At 37.5% G+C, this 18,849-nt stretch overlaps 1 protein-coding gene across 3 annotated transcripts in view; it reads right to left on the reverse strand.

Annotated features, from left to right (window-relative positions):
- Positions 1 to 18,849, reverse strand: part of N (uncharacterized) — a 247,626-nt gene that overhangs the window by 135,854 nt on the left and 92,923 nt on the right. Inside the window, exons 4-5 of one of the 3 annotated variants that reach the window (XM_072906052.1) lie at positions 18,595 to 18,790; positions 2,065 to 2,198 (exon numbers count right to left, since the gene is read on the reverse strand). In XM_072906052.1, coding sequence (XP_072762153.1) covers positions 2,065 to 2,198; positions 18,595 to 18,790 — 330 coding nt within the window. Of the gene's footprint in view, positions 1 to 2,064; positions 2,199 to 3,057; positions 4,337 to 13,258; positions 13,365 to 18,594; positions 18,791 to 18,849 lie in introns of those variants that run through there. The other 2 variants (XM_072906054.1, XM_072906053.1) reach the window with 2 other exon arrangements.

Consider the following 18,849-nt stretch of genomic DNA (forward strand, 5'->3'; position numbering starts at 1 on the left):
GTACCTGCGACTAGTAGAACTGATACTCCGAGGAAAGAAGGAATGTAAGTAGAGGAAAATGAAGAAAACGGGATCTTTATGACGGTAATATACCAGGACGAGTTTAGAAGAGACTTCTCGAGCACCGATCAAGGAAGTTTTCAACGACTTCTCGCAGCAGGCAGAATCCGGAATAGTTAGAACCGGGAACGATCTCCGACTAACGATCGCCGACACCATGACTGGGGCACGCCTTCTTCGAGTTTCGATCCCGGCGACTTATTGGAATGTCACGGAGCGGGAAAGAGCGAGCGCGTTTCGCAGGAGCGTGCCTCCCGAAGGGGTCGGTCGCCTCGAGTGGAAAAGGTGATAATGACAGGCGGCCCCCGTTCGCGCCAACCTCGTTCGAGGTAAAATGAAGAGGCAAGGGAAAAGGACGAACGAAACAAGAGCCGCGACGCGTGTAGTTATACGCAGGTCTCTTTAGATTATAGCCTCGGACGAGGGCTTCTTAAACGCGGATACCTGCCGAGACAAATGGAAAGGTACAATGCGGCACTTTGTATTTAATAAAATACCTGCCGGCGACACGCGTGAGCAAAGTTACACATATAATAAGTTTTGCAAACGTTTAATTTCTCAAGTCCTCCTCCCACTATTTATTATTTGCCAAAAATGCTCGCGGATTTATAAGTACACGATAAAAGTAAATTGAGAAAAATTCCATTAAACGAAGCAAAATTTACCGTCCTGGCAATGTAATACAATATTGATGTCTTTAAAATCAAGCGACTTTCTCGTTAATATAATTAACAAGATACTAAATTATGCTTTATATTTATATATTATAGATGATTGAAAATATTGAATTATAAATACAAATTCAAAATGTGCGTATTGTTTAAAATCAAAAATTTAAATTGCAAATCCATATACATAGTGTGTAAAAAAAAAAAAAAAAAAAAAAACAATGTACGCAATTTAAAAAAAATTACGATTAATATTCTACAATGTAATATTGTGTAACAGTCTTTTATACAGCTTTATAATCGCGTAAAATAATAATACCAGGAAGCGTTAACGATCAGTAACGAAGAACCACCTGCGAAAAGGCAGAATTCGTTCACATTTCTTTAACGGGAGAAGGTGCGCCAGCAAGGTGGACGGAAGAGGAGGAGAACCCGGGGGGAGGGGGGGGGCAAGGTAAAGGAACAGACCAAGTAGAAGGTGGGGTCGCCATGGTCGTGGTCCGCCTGGGAAAAAGAGGACCACGCATTGTGATCCGGGGAACGAGGAGGCCACGCTAGACTGACCCTAAGACTTTACATTAACCATCTACCGTATACACACGTACGTAAATGGCCGTGCCGGACACCCCTGGCCGAGATTGTACCTGTTGCACCGAGTAATCACTGCCCTCCTGTACGAGACGCTCTTTTCTCTCTCTCTCTTTTCCGCGGTTCTTCTCTCGTATTTTTGGAACAAACAGAGTGGAACGCGCGACAATCTTCGAGAAAAACTTCCAAAATCCCTTAGCGAATTATCGAGACACATCCGTAATTAACCAGCCGGCAAAAACTTTTGTTCCCTGAAAATGTCACATAATTTTTGTGCGAACTAACGGGTCGCGAGGATCTCGCCGATTCGTGAGAAAAGTTTTTCGAAACGGTTTTCACGGAAATCGTGAAATTTTAAGATCTCGATGGCAGGACGAAAGTTATTATTTATCCCAAGCTCCGGAAACAAGAGACAAAGAAGGGAAGAGAAGAGCTCGTGTCAGACATCAAATTATATTTCTCCGTAACATGTAAGTGATCCCACAGAATCGCAATTCTTAAAACTCCACAAGAGTAAAACTTTCCGAGACGCGTACATTTTGTTATTCATTTATTGTTCGTTAACCTTGACGAGACGGCAATCGCATACGACGCGGATGAGAGCGAGGTCGGGGAAAAGAGGAGCGAAATAGACGCGAAGAGATCGTACGTGTTGATATGAAAAAAAGTTTCATCTTTCACTGGGATTGGGAGAGCACGGGGAGATTTCACGAAGCGATAAAGAGTAAAAAAAAAAAAATTTACTCACCTTCGGGACAGTGGCACGCGTAGCCGAGCTCGCCGACCTGATGACACGAGCCTCCGTTTTCACATGGTGACGGATCGCAGGGGATGTAGTCGCTCTCGCAATTTTGTCCGGTGTACCCGCTCGAGCACATGCATCTGCGAAATAAGAAAGCACATGTTGAAAATAAAGAAGGATATCATTTTCAAAATATATATATATATATATATATAATAATTTTTAAAAATATCACTTAAAATACTATATAATTTAAATTAAAAGAGTTTTCATGCAAACAAATCATTATAGGTTCTTTATGCGCGAATAATCGATACGATACGTGTGCAGTATCGATTTTTTATACGACGCGAGAAATCTGTAAGATGATCTGATAATAAAAATATAAAACAGTTCCATTGGTTTCGCGTGGATATCGATGACAATAATTGAAAGACTATGAGACCACCTAGTAATCACGCTATCAATATTCAATCGATAATTATTTTAAACGCAGCAACGTGTAAATTACTAATATAATTAATTATGACGTGTTATTCCAGTGTTGGTTGTTACTTATTCAGTTGCGATTTAGAAAATCAGATATCCATATTTTTCTGTATAATTAATAGAAAGTTTTAAAGTCGAACGTTCCCGATATTTTATTTGTACGAAAGCGATAAGTATGTAATTTAACTGTCACGCGGTTTTACAACTTCATTAATTAATTTCTAAAAAAAACCATATAAAACTAACGCAGTCTAATTCGCGAAAGAATAATGTTCAAATATTACATCCGCAAAATGATTGACTTAATCTCGAATATACATGTTTCATATTCGTTTTTAAAGTTTTTTTTTATGGCGATAAATACTAATACGCTCAACTCAATATTTCATTCATCTATACAAATTACAAAGCACTATTTTATTTTATTCCATCGCGTTTTACGTATATACACATAAAGACGAGATGAAATTGAAGAGCGTAAAAAATGTTTCTATTCGTTCGCAGACGCACCTTGAGCCGACAACGAACAGCAGTAGCAGAAGCACGCGCGTGAGATTCATTTTCGCTTGTAATCGATGCCCACGAACGGTCGCTGCAGTGAAACGTAATCCTCATATTTCCACGAAGAGGCCCGATGCGCGAATGTTCACTCCATTTTCCGAGAACAAGAAATTACCGAGAGGTGGCGGGAGGGACGGGGGGGGGGAAGGGGGTCCGGGCACGCGGGCCCAGCTCTTCTCCTCTCGTTCCACGAAACGATCAATCAAATTCGCGGTACAACGCACTTGATACCTTTTCTTTTTTTTTTTTCTTTTTCACACGACTTTTTATATACAATACATTAACCCTTCGCACACAGTTCACTATCGCACTTCGAGAAAGGCTCACACACGAGAGAGGGTAATCCAACTTGCGAGTAATAATTGCGACGTAGGTGGGAAAACAACGGAGTAAAAATTCATAAAATATAATCAGTTAACATAAAAACACGATCCATACGTCGATGATCACTACTGTGCTAATAACACTATATAATCCAATTTAAAGACCAGACAGGCACCTTTGCGCGACGCCTTTCCTGATAACGTCCTCGGGGGCGAGGGGGGAGGGAGGGGAGGGGGGAAGGGGGAATTATCACCGCGCCCTATTCCGTTTTTCGCGACACGATGACAGGAAACCATCCGCCGTTCTCCTTTTCATCGTTTTCGCGCTATTTTATTCCACAATGTTTTTTCTAAATTCAAGAATGTCCCCTCCTTTTATTTAGCATACTTCCTTTGCAACCAAAAATTGTACACAAGCGCGATTTTTATTTTTCCTTTTGAAACGCAGGCAGGTGGCGAACTTTGTCCGTCGATAGGTTAAGGTGTGAGCTCTCATCCGCTTTGAAGTTGGCTCACTTCACGAATATCGGAAAACAGCAAAGGTGGAGGATTTTTAAGATGCTTTTCTCTATTCTCGTGAGAATATCTGGCACTTCCTACAAGCACGTTTCCGTTCTAAGCACCACCTGTCAGCACGCAACACGAGTATCTATCTTCCTCCGGCCGTATTCGAGTTTTTGTAGGCTACAAACGTTGCTTGACGCTGCTTCTCGCGCTTTCAAACTCGCGTAAATCACCGGTATCGTATTTATCGCACTTTAATAGACGCGTGTTTTCCCTTTCACTTAAACGTAAAATCACACTGCATTCGGTTTATCGCGGTTACTTAAACGACCGATGTCTGACGCGAAAGCGAGACCGAACGCGGGGACGCGCGCGTGAGACACACTTCGTCCTCTCGAGCGGCTGGCGACTGACTAACCTTACCTTCCACGGTGGACCAGTCAGGGGGCACCAGCATCGCGCGCCATCGACCCCCCCATGGTATGCGTATGCGCACGGCTTGCCGCCCTTCTCCCCTCCCGCCAATATCATCCACGAGCGCTTTCTCTTTCTCGTCACCGCCAAGTTTCGTGCCCCTCTATCCTCCTGCTCTCGCTTCCACACCCGAAAGTTCCCTTCCCGCCCTAACTACGCTGCTTTCCGATCGAGACATTATCTTTCTCTCTCGTTGCTCTGGGGCAGCGTCTTTGCGCAAGAGCATCTCTCTCTCTCTCTCTCTCTCTCTTGCATTTTGCCACCTGAGACGATTAACTAGAAGATAATTCTTTAATGCAATTTTAAATATTTATAAATATTTATAAAAATATTTAATATTTAAATATTTGTAAAAATGTTTATGTGTATAATTCTTTTTAAACATATAAATAATTAAAATTGAGTAATTTTCTTATATACAGATAATTAATATTTAAATATAAATATAGAGAAATTCTTATAAATGATTTTCTTCTAAATAAATCATACATCTGGCTTTTCTCGTAACTGCATATGAATAATTGTATTTCAATTCACATTCTTTATGTAAACAAGGTTTATTTATAAATTAAATTGAGTTCTTGTGAAAAAATATTCCCTACTTTTCTCAGCACGAGGGAACATATTCGAAAAATATTTGCAACATAAAATTCTTCGAATATTCGTAACTTTTTCGAACAATGCTAATCTTAATCCTCTGATCGGACGTATATTTTACCTGAGTCAATACCTTAATCGCTATTTTCGTGTCCGGAACACGTTCCGTTTGCATGGCGGCAAGGTAAATATGTACAAAACCGTGAAATGACGGATGTGTGGGACCTAGTGCTAGTATTTGGGGAGGACCGTAAAAGTCGAAAGTAAAAACAATGACTTGCGCGCAAGTGTTTGAACGGTATGCACCTTCGAAAATTTTCGAAATGGTGTCAATACGATATGAAAGTTTCAAATAAAAACTCACTTTCAGAATGGTCAGGTTCGTTACGAAAGATCTTTTAATTTTTGCTTACAAACTGTCACATGCTCGAGTACAGCAAGGAAACACAGGCATCGTACATTAAATACAATATATGTGTATATATACAAATTATAATTATTAATTAATGCATATAAAAGAATTAAATATTTAAAGAATAATTTGATATGTGTATCATTCTCAAACATTATATTTTTAAATATATAATTGTTACGATAATTAATAATATATTTATTATAAATATATTATTATAAATTATATATTTCAAAATTAATATTTTATTGTTAAAATTCGATATTCAATGCTTAGATTAATTATTTGCACAGGATATATTATTCATGCAATTGTTGTCGAAGGGCCAACTTGAAAATTTAATTTTAACTTGTTTACCTTATCCGGAGGATAATGGTCTACGGGCAGAAAGAAGGACGATGCCCAGCGGGGCATGTTTTCCAAGTGCCGGGGGATGATCCACATTTTCTCCGCGGGATACTCGATCGTCGATGACCCTACTACTACTTCTCGATATCGTGGGGCCTGAAGCAACCCTACACGTTACGGCACCCGATGAATCTCCCTCGCCTAATCCATTATTCCGCGTGACTGACCGCGAATGATTGCCGATACATTCGATTTTCGAAAGGCTCGATCGCATATAGATTATCTTTCTCTCTCGTAACTGCAATGACGAAGGCGCACTCTAAAATGGTTTGGCATCAATGTCAGATTCGTTCCACTTGCATTCTGGAAAACAAGACTGCTCGCAAGAACGAACAATGCAGGTACTCGAGAGTACATCTTATTTCGCCATAATGTTCCGCATTGAAAAATAAATCTGAATTTTTTTCTGCAGTTTGATTTTGATCGACGATTGAAACGTATAAGGCTTGATAAACGCGTGATAAAAAGTATCAATTATTTTGATTAAAAACAAAAAAATTTCCGCTATAAGAATTTCGCAAATAATAATTCGAATCATACGAATAATTATGACTAATTCAAAATATCATTAACGTTCTTTGAGACGCAGAGGCAATTGTTTAAAATTTTTAATTTTGTACATACGTATAGTTACGCACGAGTAAAAAACTAGAACTGAACACAGAGTTCTTCCGGTTTTATTGTTTTTTCATATTTTTTGTAATTATTTCTAAAAAAAATATTGCTGTTTAATATATTAGCAAATTTTTTAAATTTTTATTCCACGAATATTTTAAATTTCAACGAGGTTAAACGAGATAGGAAGTGTCACGTCGCGTTTCCAGTCGAGCCAGATTTTTTTCTCAGCAATTAATTAATGATCGGCCGTCTTGATTAATTAGTCATTCGATAAGCATTGAACCTTTAGCGCCAATTAAGACTTCAGTTCAGGATCGAATCTAGCCGCGACGCGCAGCGCGTTTATATCGGCACGAGAAGCTTCCTGGCTCACGATCATGCAAGCTTAATGGGAGTAATCGATGGAGAAGTCGAACGTATCTCTCTCGATAAAGTCTAATCGACAAGTATAAACATCTCATATAATCGAAATAAAAAAATCTGAAGCCGATGCCGATGCCGCAGCCACAAAGTGACTAAATAAATGTATAATAAGTAAAAAGATACATTCACTATAATTATGTGGTATATATACATCTATAATAATAATATTATAATTTACGTCACGATTATCTAATTTAGTCTTCGTCAATTTTTTCTCCGCAATTAATTAATGATCGGTCATCATAATTAATTACTCAAATAGTCTTTCCATTTCGGATTCAAATAATTATACGTGTTTTGAAACCGCAAAGGGTTTAATGATATTCCCAACTACATATCTTATTCTTCGAGAGACACATTCTTTTATTCAATATTCTGAGACACGATTTATCTTCTCCAATCTAGTCTCCGCAAAATAACGGCAGTTATTTTTTATGCATCAGGTAGAACAGAGCAGAGAAGGCACGATCGACCGGCGGCCATAATTTCGCCATTGACTTCGACGGCCGGTTATTTCATTTTGTCGCGGGCGTAATAAAAGAGAAACAGCCGTACGCGAACGCGAAGAAATACCACACAGAGATGGTCTTCCACGAAGGAAGAAGGAAGGTGACGTCGAAGGGCGGAGGAAAGACCGATCCGTGGCCATTTCTCAAGGCTCCAGAAACTTGCAGCTCGCGCGTCGCGACAAAAAGTCGCTATTTCGTGGGGGTCTCTTAATGCGTGTTCCCTCTCGACAGGTAGATGAAATAAAAAAGGGGGGGCCGGAATTAATCGAAAGTCTCGCCGGCGCGGAAATCGCCGGGGCCTTGCTCACAAGTCTATCCGACAGTTGCCGGTGGTTGCCGGTGGTTGCCGGTGGTCGCCGTCGACGTTTTGTCATTAGCCGCGCCCGAAAATTGATACGAGGGCCCGCGCGGTCGCCGATTTAATTGACGTCAAATTGGAGCGCGGACGGAAGGAAGATTGGATTCGCGAGAGCGATTGCACTCGTGATGAGGAGGGGAGGGAAAAATGAAAGAAGAATGAAGCCCGAGTACCGGCTCGATTCTGCCCGTCTTTATGACGCCATCAAATTTCACGATGAAAGCATCCTCCGACGGAATATTAAGTACCCTCTGGTTAATAACATTCTTCCTTCTATAGTTGCGTTGATACGCGATGTTTGATTATGGCTATCTTCGTGTAACGCGAAGAATTATGGTGTCGCGCGTAACACGTGGAGCCATTATTCCGCGAACACCTGCTTCCTTGGATCTTTTATTGATACTTATTGAGCGATTTAAGAGAATGATGAAACGACATTTGATCTTGATATATTTTAACTCAATATTGTCATATATCAATGCAATTATTTATACAAGCAAATCAAGTTTTAACAATATATCACGATGATTTATGTAACGTCCTCGCTTTCTCCATTGTACGGAAAATGTAAGAACAACGTTCGCTGTGACAGCGTAAACACGTTAATAGATGCATTTCAGTTTCTAGGATGAATGATCGAACCTGTTATCGCGATCCACGATAAATCTTCCAACTGACGGTTTTGTTCCGGTTGGAGGATTGCGTGTTATTCGCGGCGAAATATAACGGGAAGTGTGTGGCTATGGGCATTACATAAATGTTCATGAATGTTGATGGGAATCACGAGAAAATGATTTGTGTTTGCGGCGTGAACAACAACTCGCCTAGAAATTTCCCAAGATTTTTCCAAAAATACATAGATTTCATTTTTATACAGATATAAAAAAAAGATATTAAAATATATCTGGTGAAAAGAGCTCAAATTTCTCAAATAAATATGTTACATTTAGAATTTCATTTTTATTCCAAACACGAATTTTCGATTTAACATCGAAACAAAAACAAGTTAAGAAATTAGTATTTTTATTTTGCAAATTAGATTAAGTAAAATCGTATATTTTTATGAAATCATTAAAAAATCCCATTTTACCAGTTTTATTGAATTGCAATAATACACAAGTATATCAATTTTTTCGTATTTAAATCTTTGCCACGGATTGAATATAAAGCCAGGTAAATGGCGACCATTTGTTGTAAAAAATATTAGTATTTGTTCTTATCATTTTAAAAATCTTTACAAAATGGAAATCTATAAAAAATCTATAATAGAATCCATGACTCTTTTAGAAAATCTGACTAAATATTCTGATTAATCCCAGAAATTTTTGATGCCAGTTTGATGTAAAGCATGTTGCGACCATTTTTTTGTGACATAAGACATTAATCGTATTTCGCTACTTCTATCGATTTTAATAAGATTTCGTGTCAGTCTGTAATCACTTTTAATTTTCAGAGAGGGTTCTCTATTCATAAAAATTGTTAGAATATTTATTAAACAAATTTGCACGTTACTTCTCTGTATTCTTTGTTCCGCGATAAAATAATATAATAGTAACTTCTCCAAGCACGGAGGAAATATAATAATAAAAATTAGAATATATAATACTTGTAATCGTGGAATTTTATATATACTAACATGTACATAAAAGAAATCTCGCGCGATATTTTTATTTAATAATATTATGTACAAGTATTATATTTTAAGAATGTAAGAAATGTTGCAATTATTCAAGTATTTCGATGCATAAATACATAATCCAATAATAATAGGATACATCATAATAAAATACAATACATAATCATTAACAAATAATAGAACATAATTTATGATCTTTATAGAAATATATTTAATATTTATACGTCTCGGACGATCTAATTTATTTAATTAATATGCTAATAATTATTATGCATAGAACTTTTTGTAAAACTGTTATAGAACTCTCAAATGCTTAAAGTTTTGTAAGAAATGTTTAAAAAATTGTCGTCTCATCAAGTGAAACGTAGCGTAAAATTTTTGTCTCAAATTGTTCCAAGCTTTTTTCTTTTTTATTTAACGATGAATTATTTGTTTAATCTATCTAAGAATTCTAGAACTATTAAAAAAGCCAAAAGTTTCAACATTAAATGAGTTCCCAGAAAGTGAGACATCTATTTTACACACACTTTAATTTTACACACACGCTCGTAAAGCTTTACGATTATCGTTTCGTGTTGTTACTATCGATGTGATTACCGCGTTTAATACCTCGCGAACAAATTGCTGCAGAGTATCGTAAGAACTGATGCATAAAACATCAAACCCCCGAGATTTTGTCGCGGATCAGTGCATTTGCGGTCTTTCGGCTCGTTGCTGCGAGAATCCTCAATTCTCGTCGCTTAATCGTGCACTTGATGCAACAATTAATTCCGCATCGTATGTCCGGTCGTCGAGTGACGTAAACGGATGCGACGCAGGCGCATGCAAAAATAAGGAGCATAATGCTGGATTAACACACAACTTAATGGAACGCACAAATACTCTGACCTTTTCCACTAATTGTCTGAATTGGTCGAGCTCGATAATCGCCGTCTCGCCGATGTCATATCATTATAGTGACAAAATGCAATTTCGCCTCCGTCGAGATCGAATTACATGCGTTTTTGACATGTGTGATTGATTTAAGAAAAAGGCGTCGAGAAACTTTAATCCGTAATCTTTATAATTATTATAATGTAAATATATTTGTTCGTGAAAAAGAAATGTATATTATGTAAACCATATTCTCACTCTTACTAAGAAATCTAATTATCTCTCACCGTGTTATGTAATGTGGCACCTAATTATTATAATTGTATCAAACTTTCCTCACTGAAATTATGAGAAGAGCTAATATTTTCGGAAAATTATTTTACGCCTAGAAAAGATATTTGTAAAATAAATATTAATTAACACGTATATAAATTAGATGCAATAGAAAGAGTATGGTGCAAGAATTGTTCCTTGAAAAGAATTGATATATCTCCACGTAGCAATCTCATTCGCACGTAATCATATCATATTCACACATTCTTGATGAACATGCATTAGCAACGGAGCATGCTGCATGACAAGATGCCACATGACGGTTTTCCAAGTCCGTGTATATATCGCGAGATACTTTTACTTTTTACGTAAGTGTTCCACTATTATATTCCATCGCGAAATGCAATTTGCATTTTCCGCATTGAGGCGACGCGTGCATGCTTCCGTTTTCACACACTCGTCGTGGAAATCGACACGGATCGTTGGAACAGTCCGAAGGATTTCACAAACCTCAATCGAGCGCAATTATCCCATCGAGATATTCAGTTGTGAGTTTTTGCCTTTATAAATAGGCAACGCGCGTGATCGACATAACGTAACGATAATGGTTAGCTTGCCGCAACAAATTATCGCCTCGACAATAATTTCACTCATGATTGTATAATTAAAAATCATTATGCTCTCATATTCGCGCAAATTGTTGATTGATATACCGTATTTAACAGAGAGAGAAACAGACAATTTTTTTTCCATAGATTTTTTTCACAAATTCTTATTTTTGTATTTTATAAAAAATAAGAAAACTTATCTATAAATATATATATATATATATATATATATATATATATATATATATATATATATATATATATATATATATATATATATATATATATATATATATATATTCTGTTAGAAAAAATATTAAAAATTGATGAAGAATCATAATAAGTTTGAAATATTACTGATATGAAATATTGGAATATTTTTTTATTTATTCCTTGCAAAAATAAAATCATTTAAAAAATGTTTTAAAAAGTAAACACGTTTCTATTAAAATTAAAAAAATATAAGAAATTGACTTTTAATTTAAAAAAGAATATTATGTGCGTTAGGAAAACATAACGATTTTGTCATTATCTATGAAAATGCATATGGGGCGACAAATAATTATACAGCTGTGCAAGTATATATCATTAGAACTTGAAGGATGGCGAAAGAATTCGCCCTTGAGAGTCTGATTTCTCCTGCTCGATACACTCGGCTGACGACGTTATTACGGTTAATCGATTCGCTCTTTAACAATATGAGAAACTTATCCTCAATTATTCTGACGTACGTACATATATAACAAGCTGTAAATGAAGAATTATGTGCATCGATTGATTTCAATTTTTTGCCGCGAAGCTGTCAGTAATAATGATTCCTCGAATGTAATTATGATGAGGTCATCGATATGTAAAAAAATGGGCTCTGTGTTTATTCGCGAAAAAATACAAGACAAAATATAAAATAAAATACTTGGGACATAAAATACAATTCTTCTCGTCAAGATTGTTGAAAATTGAATTTAGCTAAGTAATATTTACCTGAAACTTTGTCTCAATGTTCGGGGAAACATTGTCGACAACAATACATACTCAGGACGGCCAGTGAATGAAAAATAAAATTTCTCAAGAATTCCTTTAAATATTCCCGACCGCTCGAATGACTCGCGTTTTTGTCGCTTGGCGCATCCTTTTTTTTCCTTTGTGAAACCGCCGAAGAAATGCATCGTTGAAAACATTATCTCGATGGGTCATCGATTAGATGTACAAGATTCTTTCGGTTTGTCGCGCGGCTTGCAACATACGCGAATGCAGGAGGATACTGATGGTACAGACTGAATTATGTGTGTACATCGTTGACTAGTCACTTTGACATCGGAACACAATCGTTTAAACACTACGTAAAGTCGCATGACAATTGTTTATAATTTTCATACCGATCATCTTGTCACTCTGATAAAATCATGAAACTTCTCTCCAGTTTAATATATGTACATATATAATAATATACACATAATAAAAACTTGTTACTTTATATTTCTTTTTTGTATTATGTACACTCATCGATAGAACAATAATTCGATTAAAAGTTTTAATTTATAGTTAATTTTTTTTATACGTTTCTTATTTAAAAAATAGACGACAGTTATGGTGTTACTAATATCAATGAAAAAAAGTCTTATCAAATGCTTTAAATATTTTTTCTAAGCGATAATCTGTCATTAACGAAGCGTGTCTTGAGTTAACAAGTATAACAAAGAGCGATATTAAATTCTTACCTTACAATCAAGATTGTATTTATCTTGATACTTTTTTGCGAACAAGATATCTTTTAAATTTACAAACTTATTTTACGCATTATAAAATTATATAATTTTTCTTATCAAGAAAATATAATTAAAAATAACGAATCCATTAACATTTTCAGCTCTGTAAGATAGGAGAAGCGAAATATTAACGCAAGCTATTTTAATTTATTTCAATGTTGCCCAAAGATCAAAATAGATATTACAAAGAAAATAATTTCTTTGATAACAAGAAAATAAATTCTCTCTATTCTAAATTTATTTTACGCTGTTTTCTCGTACTTGAGTAAAAAATCTATGTACCAATAATACACAGTCTTTTTATTAATAGTCGAAAGTTATTATTTATATATAAACAAGGTGAGATAGGATATAAATTTAAAACTTGCCTCGGGATGCATAGCGTGTCCTAAGCCGAGGCAGATGCTTTGCCGTGCGCATATACGTTGCGCAAATTAATCCGACACGTCCGCTCGCCGAGTTCCGATTAAACCGAACGCCGAGAATGACGACCGTCACGCTAAAGCATATCTCGCGATATGCCCTTCGTGCGAGATACGCATATCTTTTTTTTTTTTTTTTTTTTTTTTTTTTTCCGCGAGGCCGTACGCCAGATGCATGAGATGGCGTTGTAAATTTCCCTCAACACCCGTTTGCGCAATTACATCCGTTAAGTTCTTTTCACATAAATTCCTCTAATCCGGATTTCCTTTGCCCTAAGACGTGAGTATTTGCTTACGAAGAAGATTTGCATTTTCCATATACACGATTTTATAAGCTATTTAGAAAAATTATTACATGTAATATGGTCTGCAAGGTTTGAATTCAATAGAAAAAAAATTATATTTTTTATATACCTGAGAATACATACGTCTCAAATGTAGTCATTTTATTTTTCTTTCTAAAAAAAAATCCAAGGAATTCTTTTACAAATTTCAAATTTGTTAATCATGATTATCTTAGATATTTTTACATCATTTGAATTTAAAAATACGATGCCGGTCTTTTCTGCTTATTATTTAAACCGGCTCTGTAAAGATATATCATGAGAGGATCATGGTAAAATTTTGGATCGCGACGTTTACGATGCAAGACGAAATCTCTGGGACAAGAATAGTAATATTCTACGAGCTTGATATCGGTCTGACAGCTCGTACACTATCGCTGTGTAGACAAATCTTCACGATACCGCGAGGTCTAACGAGCGGACCGAGAGCGAGGCGTTACACGGCGAAATTCGAAAATGTTCGCCATAACCACGCTAGTCACGTAGTTATCGGTCGCTATCAGAGAAAAACGGGTTCTTCGAATCGCTCGAGATTCTTATTTTTTTTTCTTTTTTTTTTTTTTTTCTTTTTTTCGAGAGCCGCCGAGCTCCGAGAAAACGACTCCTGCTTCGCGACCGCTCAACGACCCGAGCGTGACCTCGTCTAGGTCTTCAACACGTGGAAAGCGGCCTCAGATAGCTCGTTTCTCTAAGGATGGGATGCGACACATAAAACGCGTGATGTTCAGAATCGTACGTGCTGGCGGCGACATAACAACAAAGTAAGCGAGGTTGTGAGAACGGAGCCTCAATTTCTTCGTTACTTCTCTTCAGCATTACGGAACCAACGGCATGTCTTAGATACGCCTATGTAATCTTGTTATCAGGAAAGCGAGAAAAAAAAAGAATGAATTATAGAGAAATACATGAGGCGCCTAATTTATATTTTTCTCATCATCTATAAAAATGTAAAACTTAGTAAAGAATTTTCTCCATAAAAATCATGCAAGCATTAAAAGCAAGAGAAGGAGAGAGTCGCTTTAAGAGTGTCTTCTTTATAACATGGATATAAAATACTGACGCGAATATTCCTGACATTTGGCGAAAAGGCCAGGTGCGAGCTTCAACTAGGAGCTCCGAAGAATTTGACCCCACGGGGTCAATACGTAACCCGTTGCAGGCCCCAAAATTGCTGCGGAGGCCGCGCTTGATCAAGATCCGCCGTTAATCCATCCCGGGGTTAAGGAACACCACCGGTCTTCGTTTTGCCTCGCCTCCGCTCAATTAAATTCTACTTCAGGAAGATTATTTCATAAATCACATCCTGCCCCGCGAGAACACACGTTGCAGACGTCCTCCTACCAGCTTTTTCACCCACTTGTTCCTTCGCTATGTAACAATTTGCCACTATTATTTGAAGGACGATCCAAAGGCAAGATCATTAGGACGCTTTACTCGTTATAGGTTAATTTAATAGTGTGGATACTCATCGCTTCATGTAATTAGATATCTATGAACTTTAATTTATGAGGTTTATTTTTTATAGTGAAAGGATTTTACATTTTTATTTTTTTTTTTTTACTCCAGAAATGTTTTACAAAAAATTGATAAAAAAAAGAAAAAAAAAAAAAAAAGAATCCCGCCAAAGTAGTAAATATGGCTTACAAGGAGAAATAGCTTTTGAAATTTGCAATATCTTTATTTAACATAGAAATCTGATATTGGAGCTTTTGGCTAGTCACGGTTGAGAGAAAATGAGCGAATTAACGCAAACTCGTGAAAGAAGCAAAAAAGCTAGTCATCCGTACGGAATGAGGCAGAAAAAAAAGAAACTTGCGTGTTGGCATTCTTGCGTATCCACAGATCACGCGGACTAGACACGAAGGAAAAATCTTTGCTTTCGCACAGAGATCGCTGACACTGAAATTTCTCAGCGGGCTTAATTTTTTTACGTGTCGCATTATTCAATTATATTTCCACGTCGAAATTTCAAGATGCCCGGTTCGCCCTCACGTCACGGCGGCGGGATTACGGTATCTGGGTACGGTATCCTACGTAACAATTTAATAGCACAGTATCTCCCATCCGACACCACCTGGCGGTCAGGTATGCCGCATCAAACTCTTTATTAGGCCCGATTGAACGTTACTGCGGCCCCGCTCGCTTATGCGCTGCCGTGAAATCGGCGGCAGAGTGTTCGCTTCTCGCCCGATCTTTAAGTGCGTATACACCAAAGTCATGATCGCACCGATCTTGATTAATTCAGCTTGATATGTTTTCGTTTCTCGTATATATTCGCGCACGCGTATGTGTATTACTTTATTTACTGTTTCGAGAGAAAAACAAAAGTTCGTTAAATCTCTAACGCTTGATCGAAAGTCGTCAAATTGTAAGGTAAAAAAATTAATATGTTACTTTGTAATTCTACGCACAAACTTGAGAAATTTATTTCATTCTAAATGTTAAAAAATATTATTTGTTAAAATATATTCGCGATTTTGTTACAAATGCAAATGGGGAAATGTAAACGACGTGTTTCTACGTACGAACAAAACATATGTTCGTAAAAGGGAAAAGAAAAACGCACACGTGTATATGTGCGTGTATGTGTGTGTGATATACACGCCGAGACACGGAGAGGCGGATTAACAGGACCCGGGGGATATTATCGGGTAGCGTCGCGATTAACCCTTCTACGATATTTATTAGACGATCGAACTTTGATTATATATCCTATCTCTCACGCTGTATTTCTCCTTTACTTCATAATTTAAACGGATAACCAGGCATCTCGTGATCAAAAGCATCACGATAATTATCCTTTGTCCTAATTTTTCTTTCGATTTTTATGCGTATAGATATATGAGAGAGTACACGTGTTGCAAGAATACAAGAGAAACAACAAGTATAGTTGCAATATTTATGATTGCAATAATATTAACTAATTAAATTTTTTTTTACACACCTCTGTCATTAAAAATATTTTATACATATATATTTAAAAAAATGTTTATGTTATATATAAAATTGTAAAAATGATCTTGTTATTTAAGTTTAAAAACTTCTTTTAAACTTGATACAGTTACATATATTTTATCTTACAAAAAAAAAATTGTCGATTAATTATATTTATCACATGACTTTACTGTATCAACTTTTTATCCTCGTGCAACTTTAAAAACCTGTGATAGAAAATAAATATATCGAGCAATGCAAGTCTGAAGAAAAGTCGATGCATCGATAAAGCCTCTTCTCGCCATTGACGATAAGAAGCGATTTATACGGAGCGTCTTTATACGCGCTCACCCTCGCATATACTCGCGAGGGTGAGCACTGGCGTCGTCGAACCGAGATATAATTCAATATAATGTACAGGCCAGCGACATTATCTGGTCCGGTGCAGTCAGCTCGGACTCGGGCTTCTCGATTAATCTCGACCCAATCTCAACAAAGCACGGATTTATGGTCTTCTCGAAGGGCCGAGCCTTAAGTCCTCTACCGAAACCTGTTTTTTGGCGAGCTCGTTTCTTTTCCGCGGTAAATTTCTTTCTCTCTTTTCCCCTCTCCTTTATTCTCCTTGCCGCTGAAATTCTGTTATACTTTTTTTTTGGTCGAACCTCAAACCTCGAAGACCGGAACTCGTGCCACCGCGTACGGATCAGCGAGCGGAATCTTTCACCTTTTGATCTTCCTTCGCGTTTTCATTCCTGTATTTCCATCTTTGGTAGCTTCCGAGAAGCCATCTCATTATTACATCGTACCATTATCTTTCGTTACCGCAGAAAAAGCTTCTCGGTTCTTATGTCAGAACACACGCAAGTTAGATATTCCGACTATCTTTCCTGATACCTTAGATATACCTACATCTTTCCTTTCGAAAAACTGCTTCAAAAAAAAAAAAAAAAAAAAAAAATGATTCTTATCTAACAAATCGTTCTGAACTTTCTCTGATACGTTACTTCCTCAATAAATTGCTTCCTGCATCTTTTCTCGTACGTCTCTTTGCGATTACACGTCAAAGTTCCGCGAGAGAAACGGAGGCAATTTTTGACGTTGCGAAACGCCGAATTAGGGACAAATCAGTAATGAACCGTGGGATCGAGCCACGATCGATGAATCCTCGTTGCTTCGCGTCGCTTCGCATACCAGCGACCGTGTTCAATTGGTAATTGCGACGAAGAGACCAACGATACCGCCGGCACGTCCTCCTACGTCGAGATGCGTACCTCTTTCTTTCTCCGAATGCAACGACATTTTTCGAGAAGCCGACCGGTGGTGGCGGCATTCTTCCTCGAGTCCGCGTCTCTTTGTTGCGAACCCGCAATCCTCCCTCACGTTCTACATATGCAGATGCCGATTGCTCGTTGAATCGATTATCCGCGGCTTCAATCGTGACCGTGCACGTTCACGCGATGCACGCGCGCGAGCACTGCAACCCGGACAAATGGAGATTCTCGGCCGAGCTGATGTACGCGATCTCAGACTGCTCGTCTATTTCCATTAAAATGCATTAACCATGACTATTTTCTTCTCAATGAGTTAATAAGACCCTGTATTCTTAAGCAAAATTTTCAACTTTACTTGAGGATGGAATACTTGATTTAAATCTTACTTATCGAGACGTTTCATATTAGAAACAAAAAATGCTTGATTCATCGACTGAATGTCGCGTTAATACCTACAAGTCGAATAATTTTCTCCAAGGAACATTGACTGTATAAAGATAATTAGAAAGTCCGGTTTCTCGAGTATCTCGAAGGCAGCATTCCATTGATAATCATGTAGTAGTATCTTCAATATCCACGCTTGAAAACGCGCAATTAAAAAAAAAAAAAAAGGTCCCCGAATTCCAATGGAAATGCTTACTTCAATGCACACGTTCGTGTAATCGCTTCCGAAGCGCGATAAAGATACGCGCTCAATATAAACGGTGACTGTTAAGCGTGTCGTTTGACTTACTTGTAAGATCCGTGAATATTCTTGCAGGCACCGTGTCTGCACGGGTTCCTCTCACACTCGTCGATGTCGTCCGTACAATTCGGTCCCGTGAAGCCAGGTGCACATGTGCACTTGTAGCTGTCCTCGAGCGAGCGACACTCGGCCCCGTTTCGACAGGGCGAAGAGGCACAGTAATCCTGTCGTTCGCAGTGCTCGCCTAAAAAGAAAAGAGACAATGTTGTTCAATGTGCCCACATACATTATTATGCGCTTGAA

Source organism: Anoplolepis gracilipes, chromosome 14 (genome assembly GCF_047496725.1).
Source record: "Anoplolepis gracilipes chromosome 14, ASM4749672v1, whole genome shotgun sequence".
Classification (NCBI taxonomy): domain Eukaryota; kingdom Metazoa; phylum Arthropoda; class Insecta; order Hymenoptera; family Formicidae; genus Anoplolepis; species Anoplolepis gracilipes.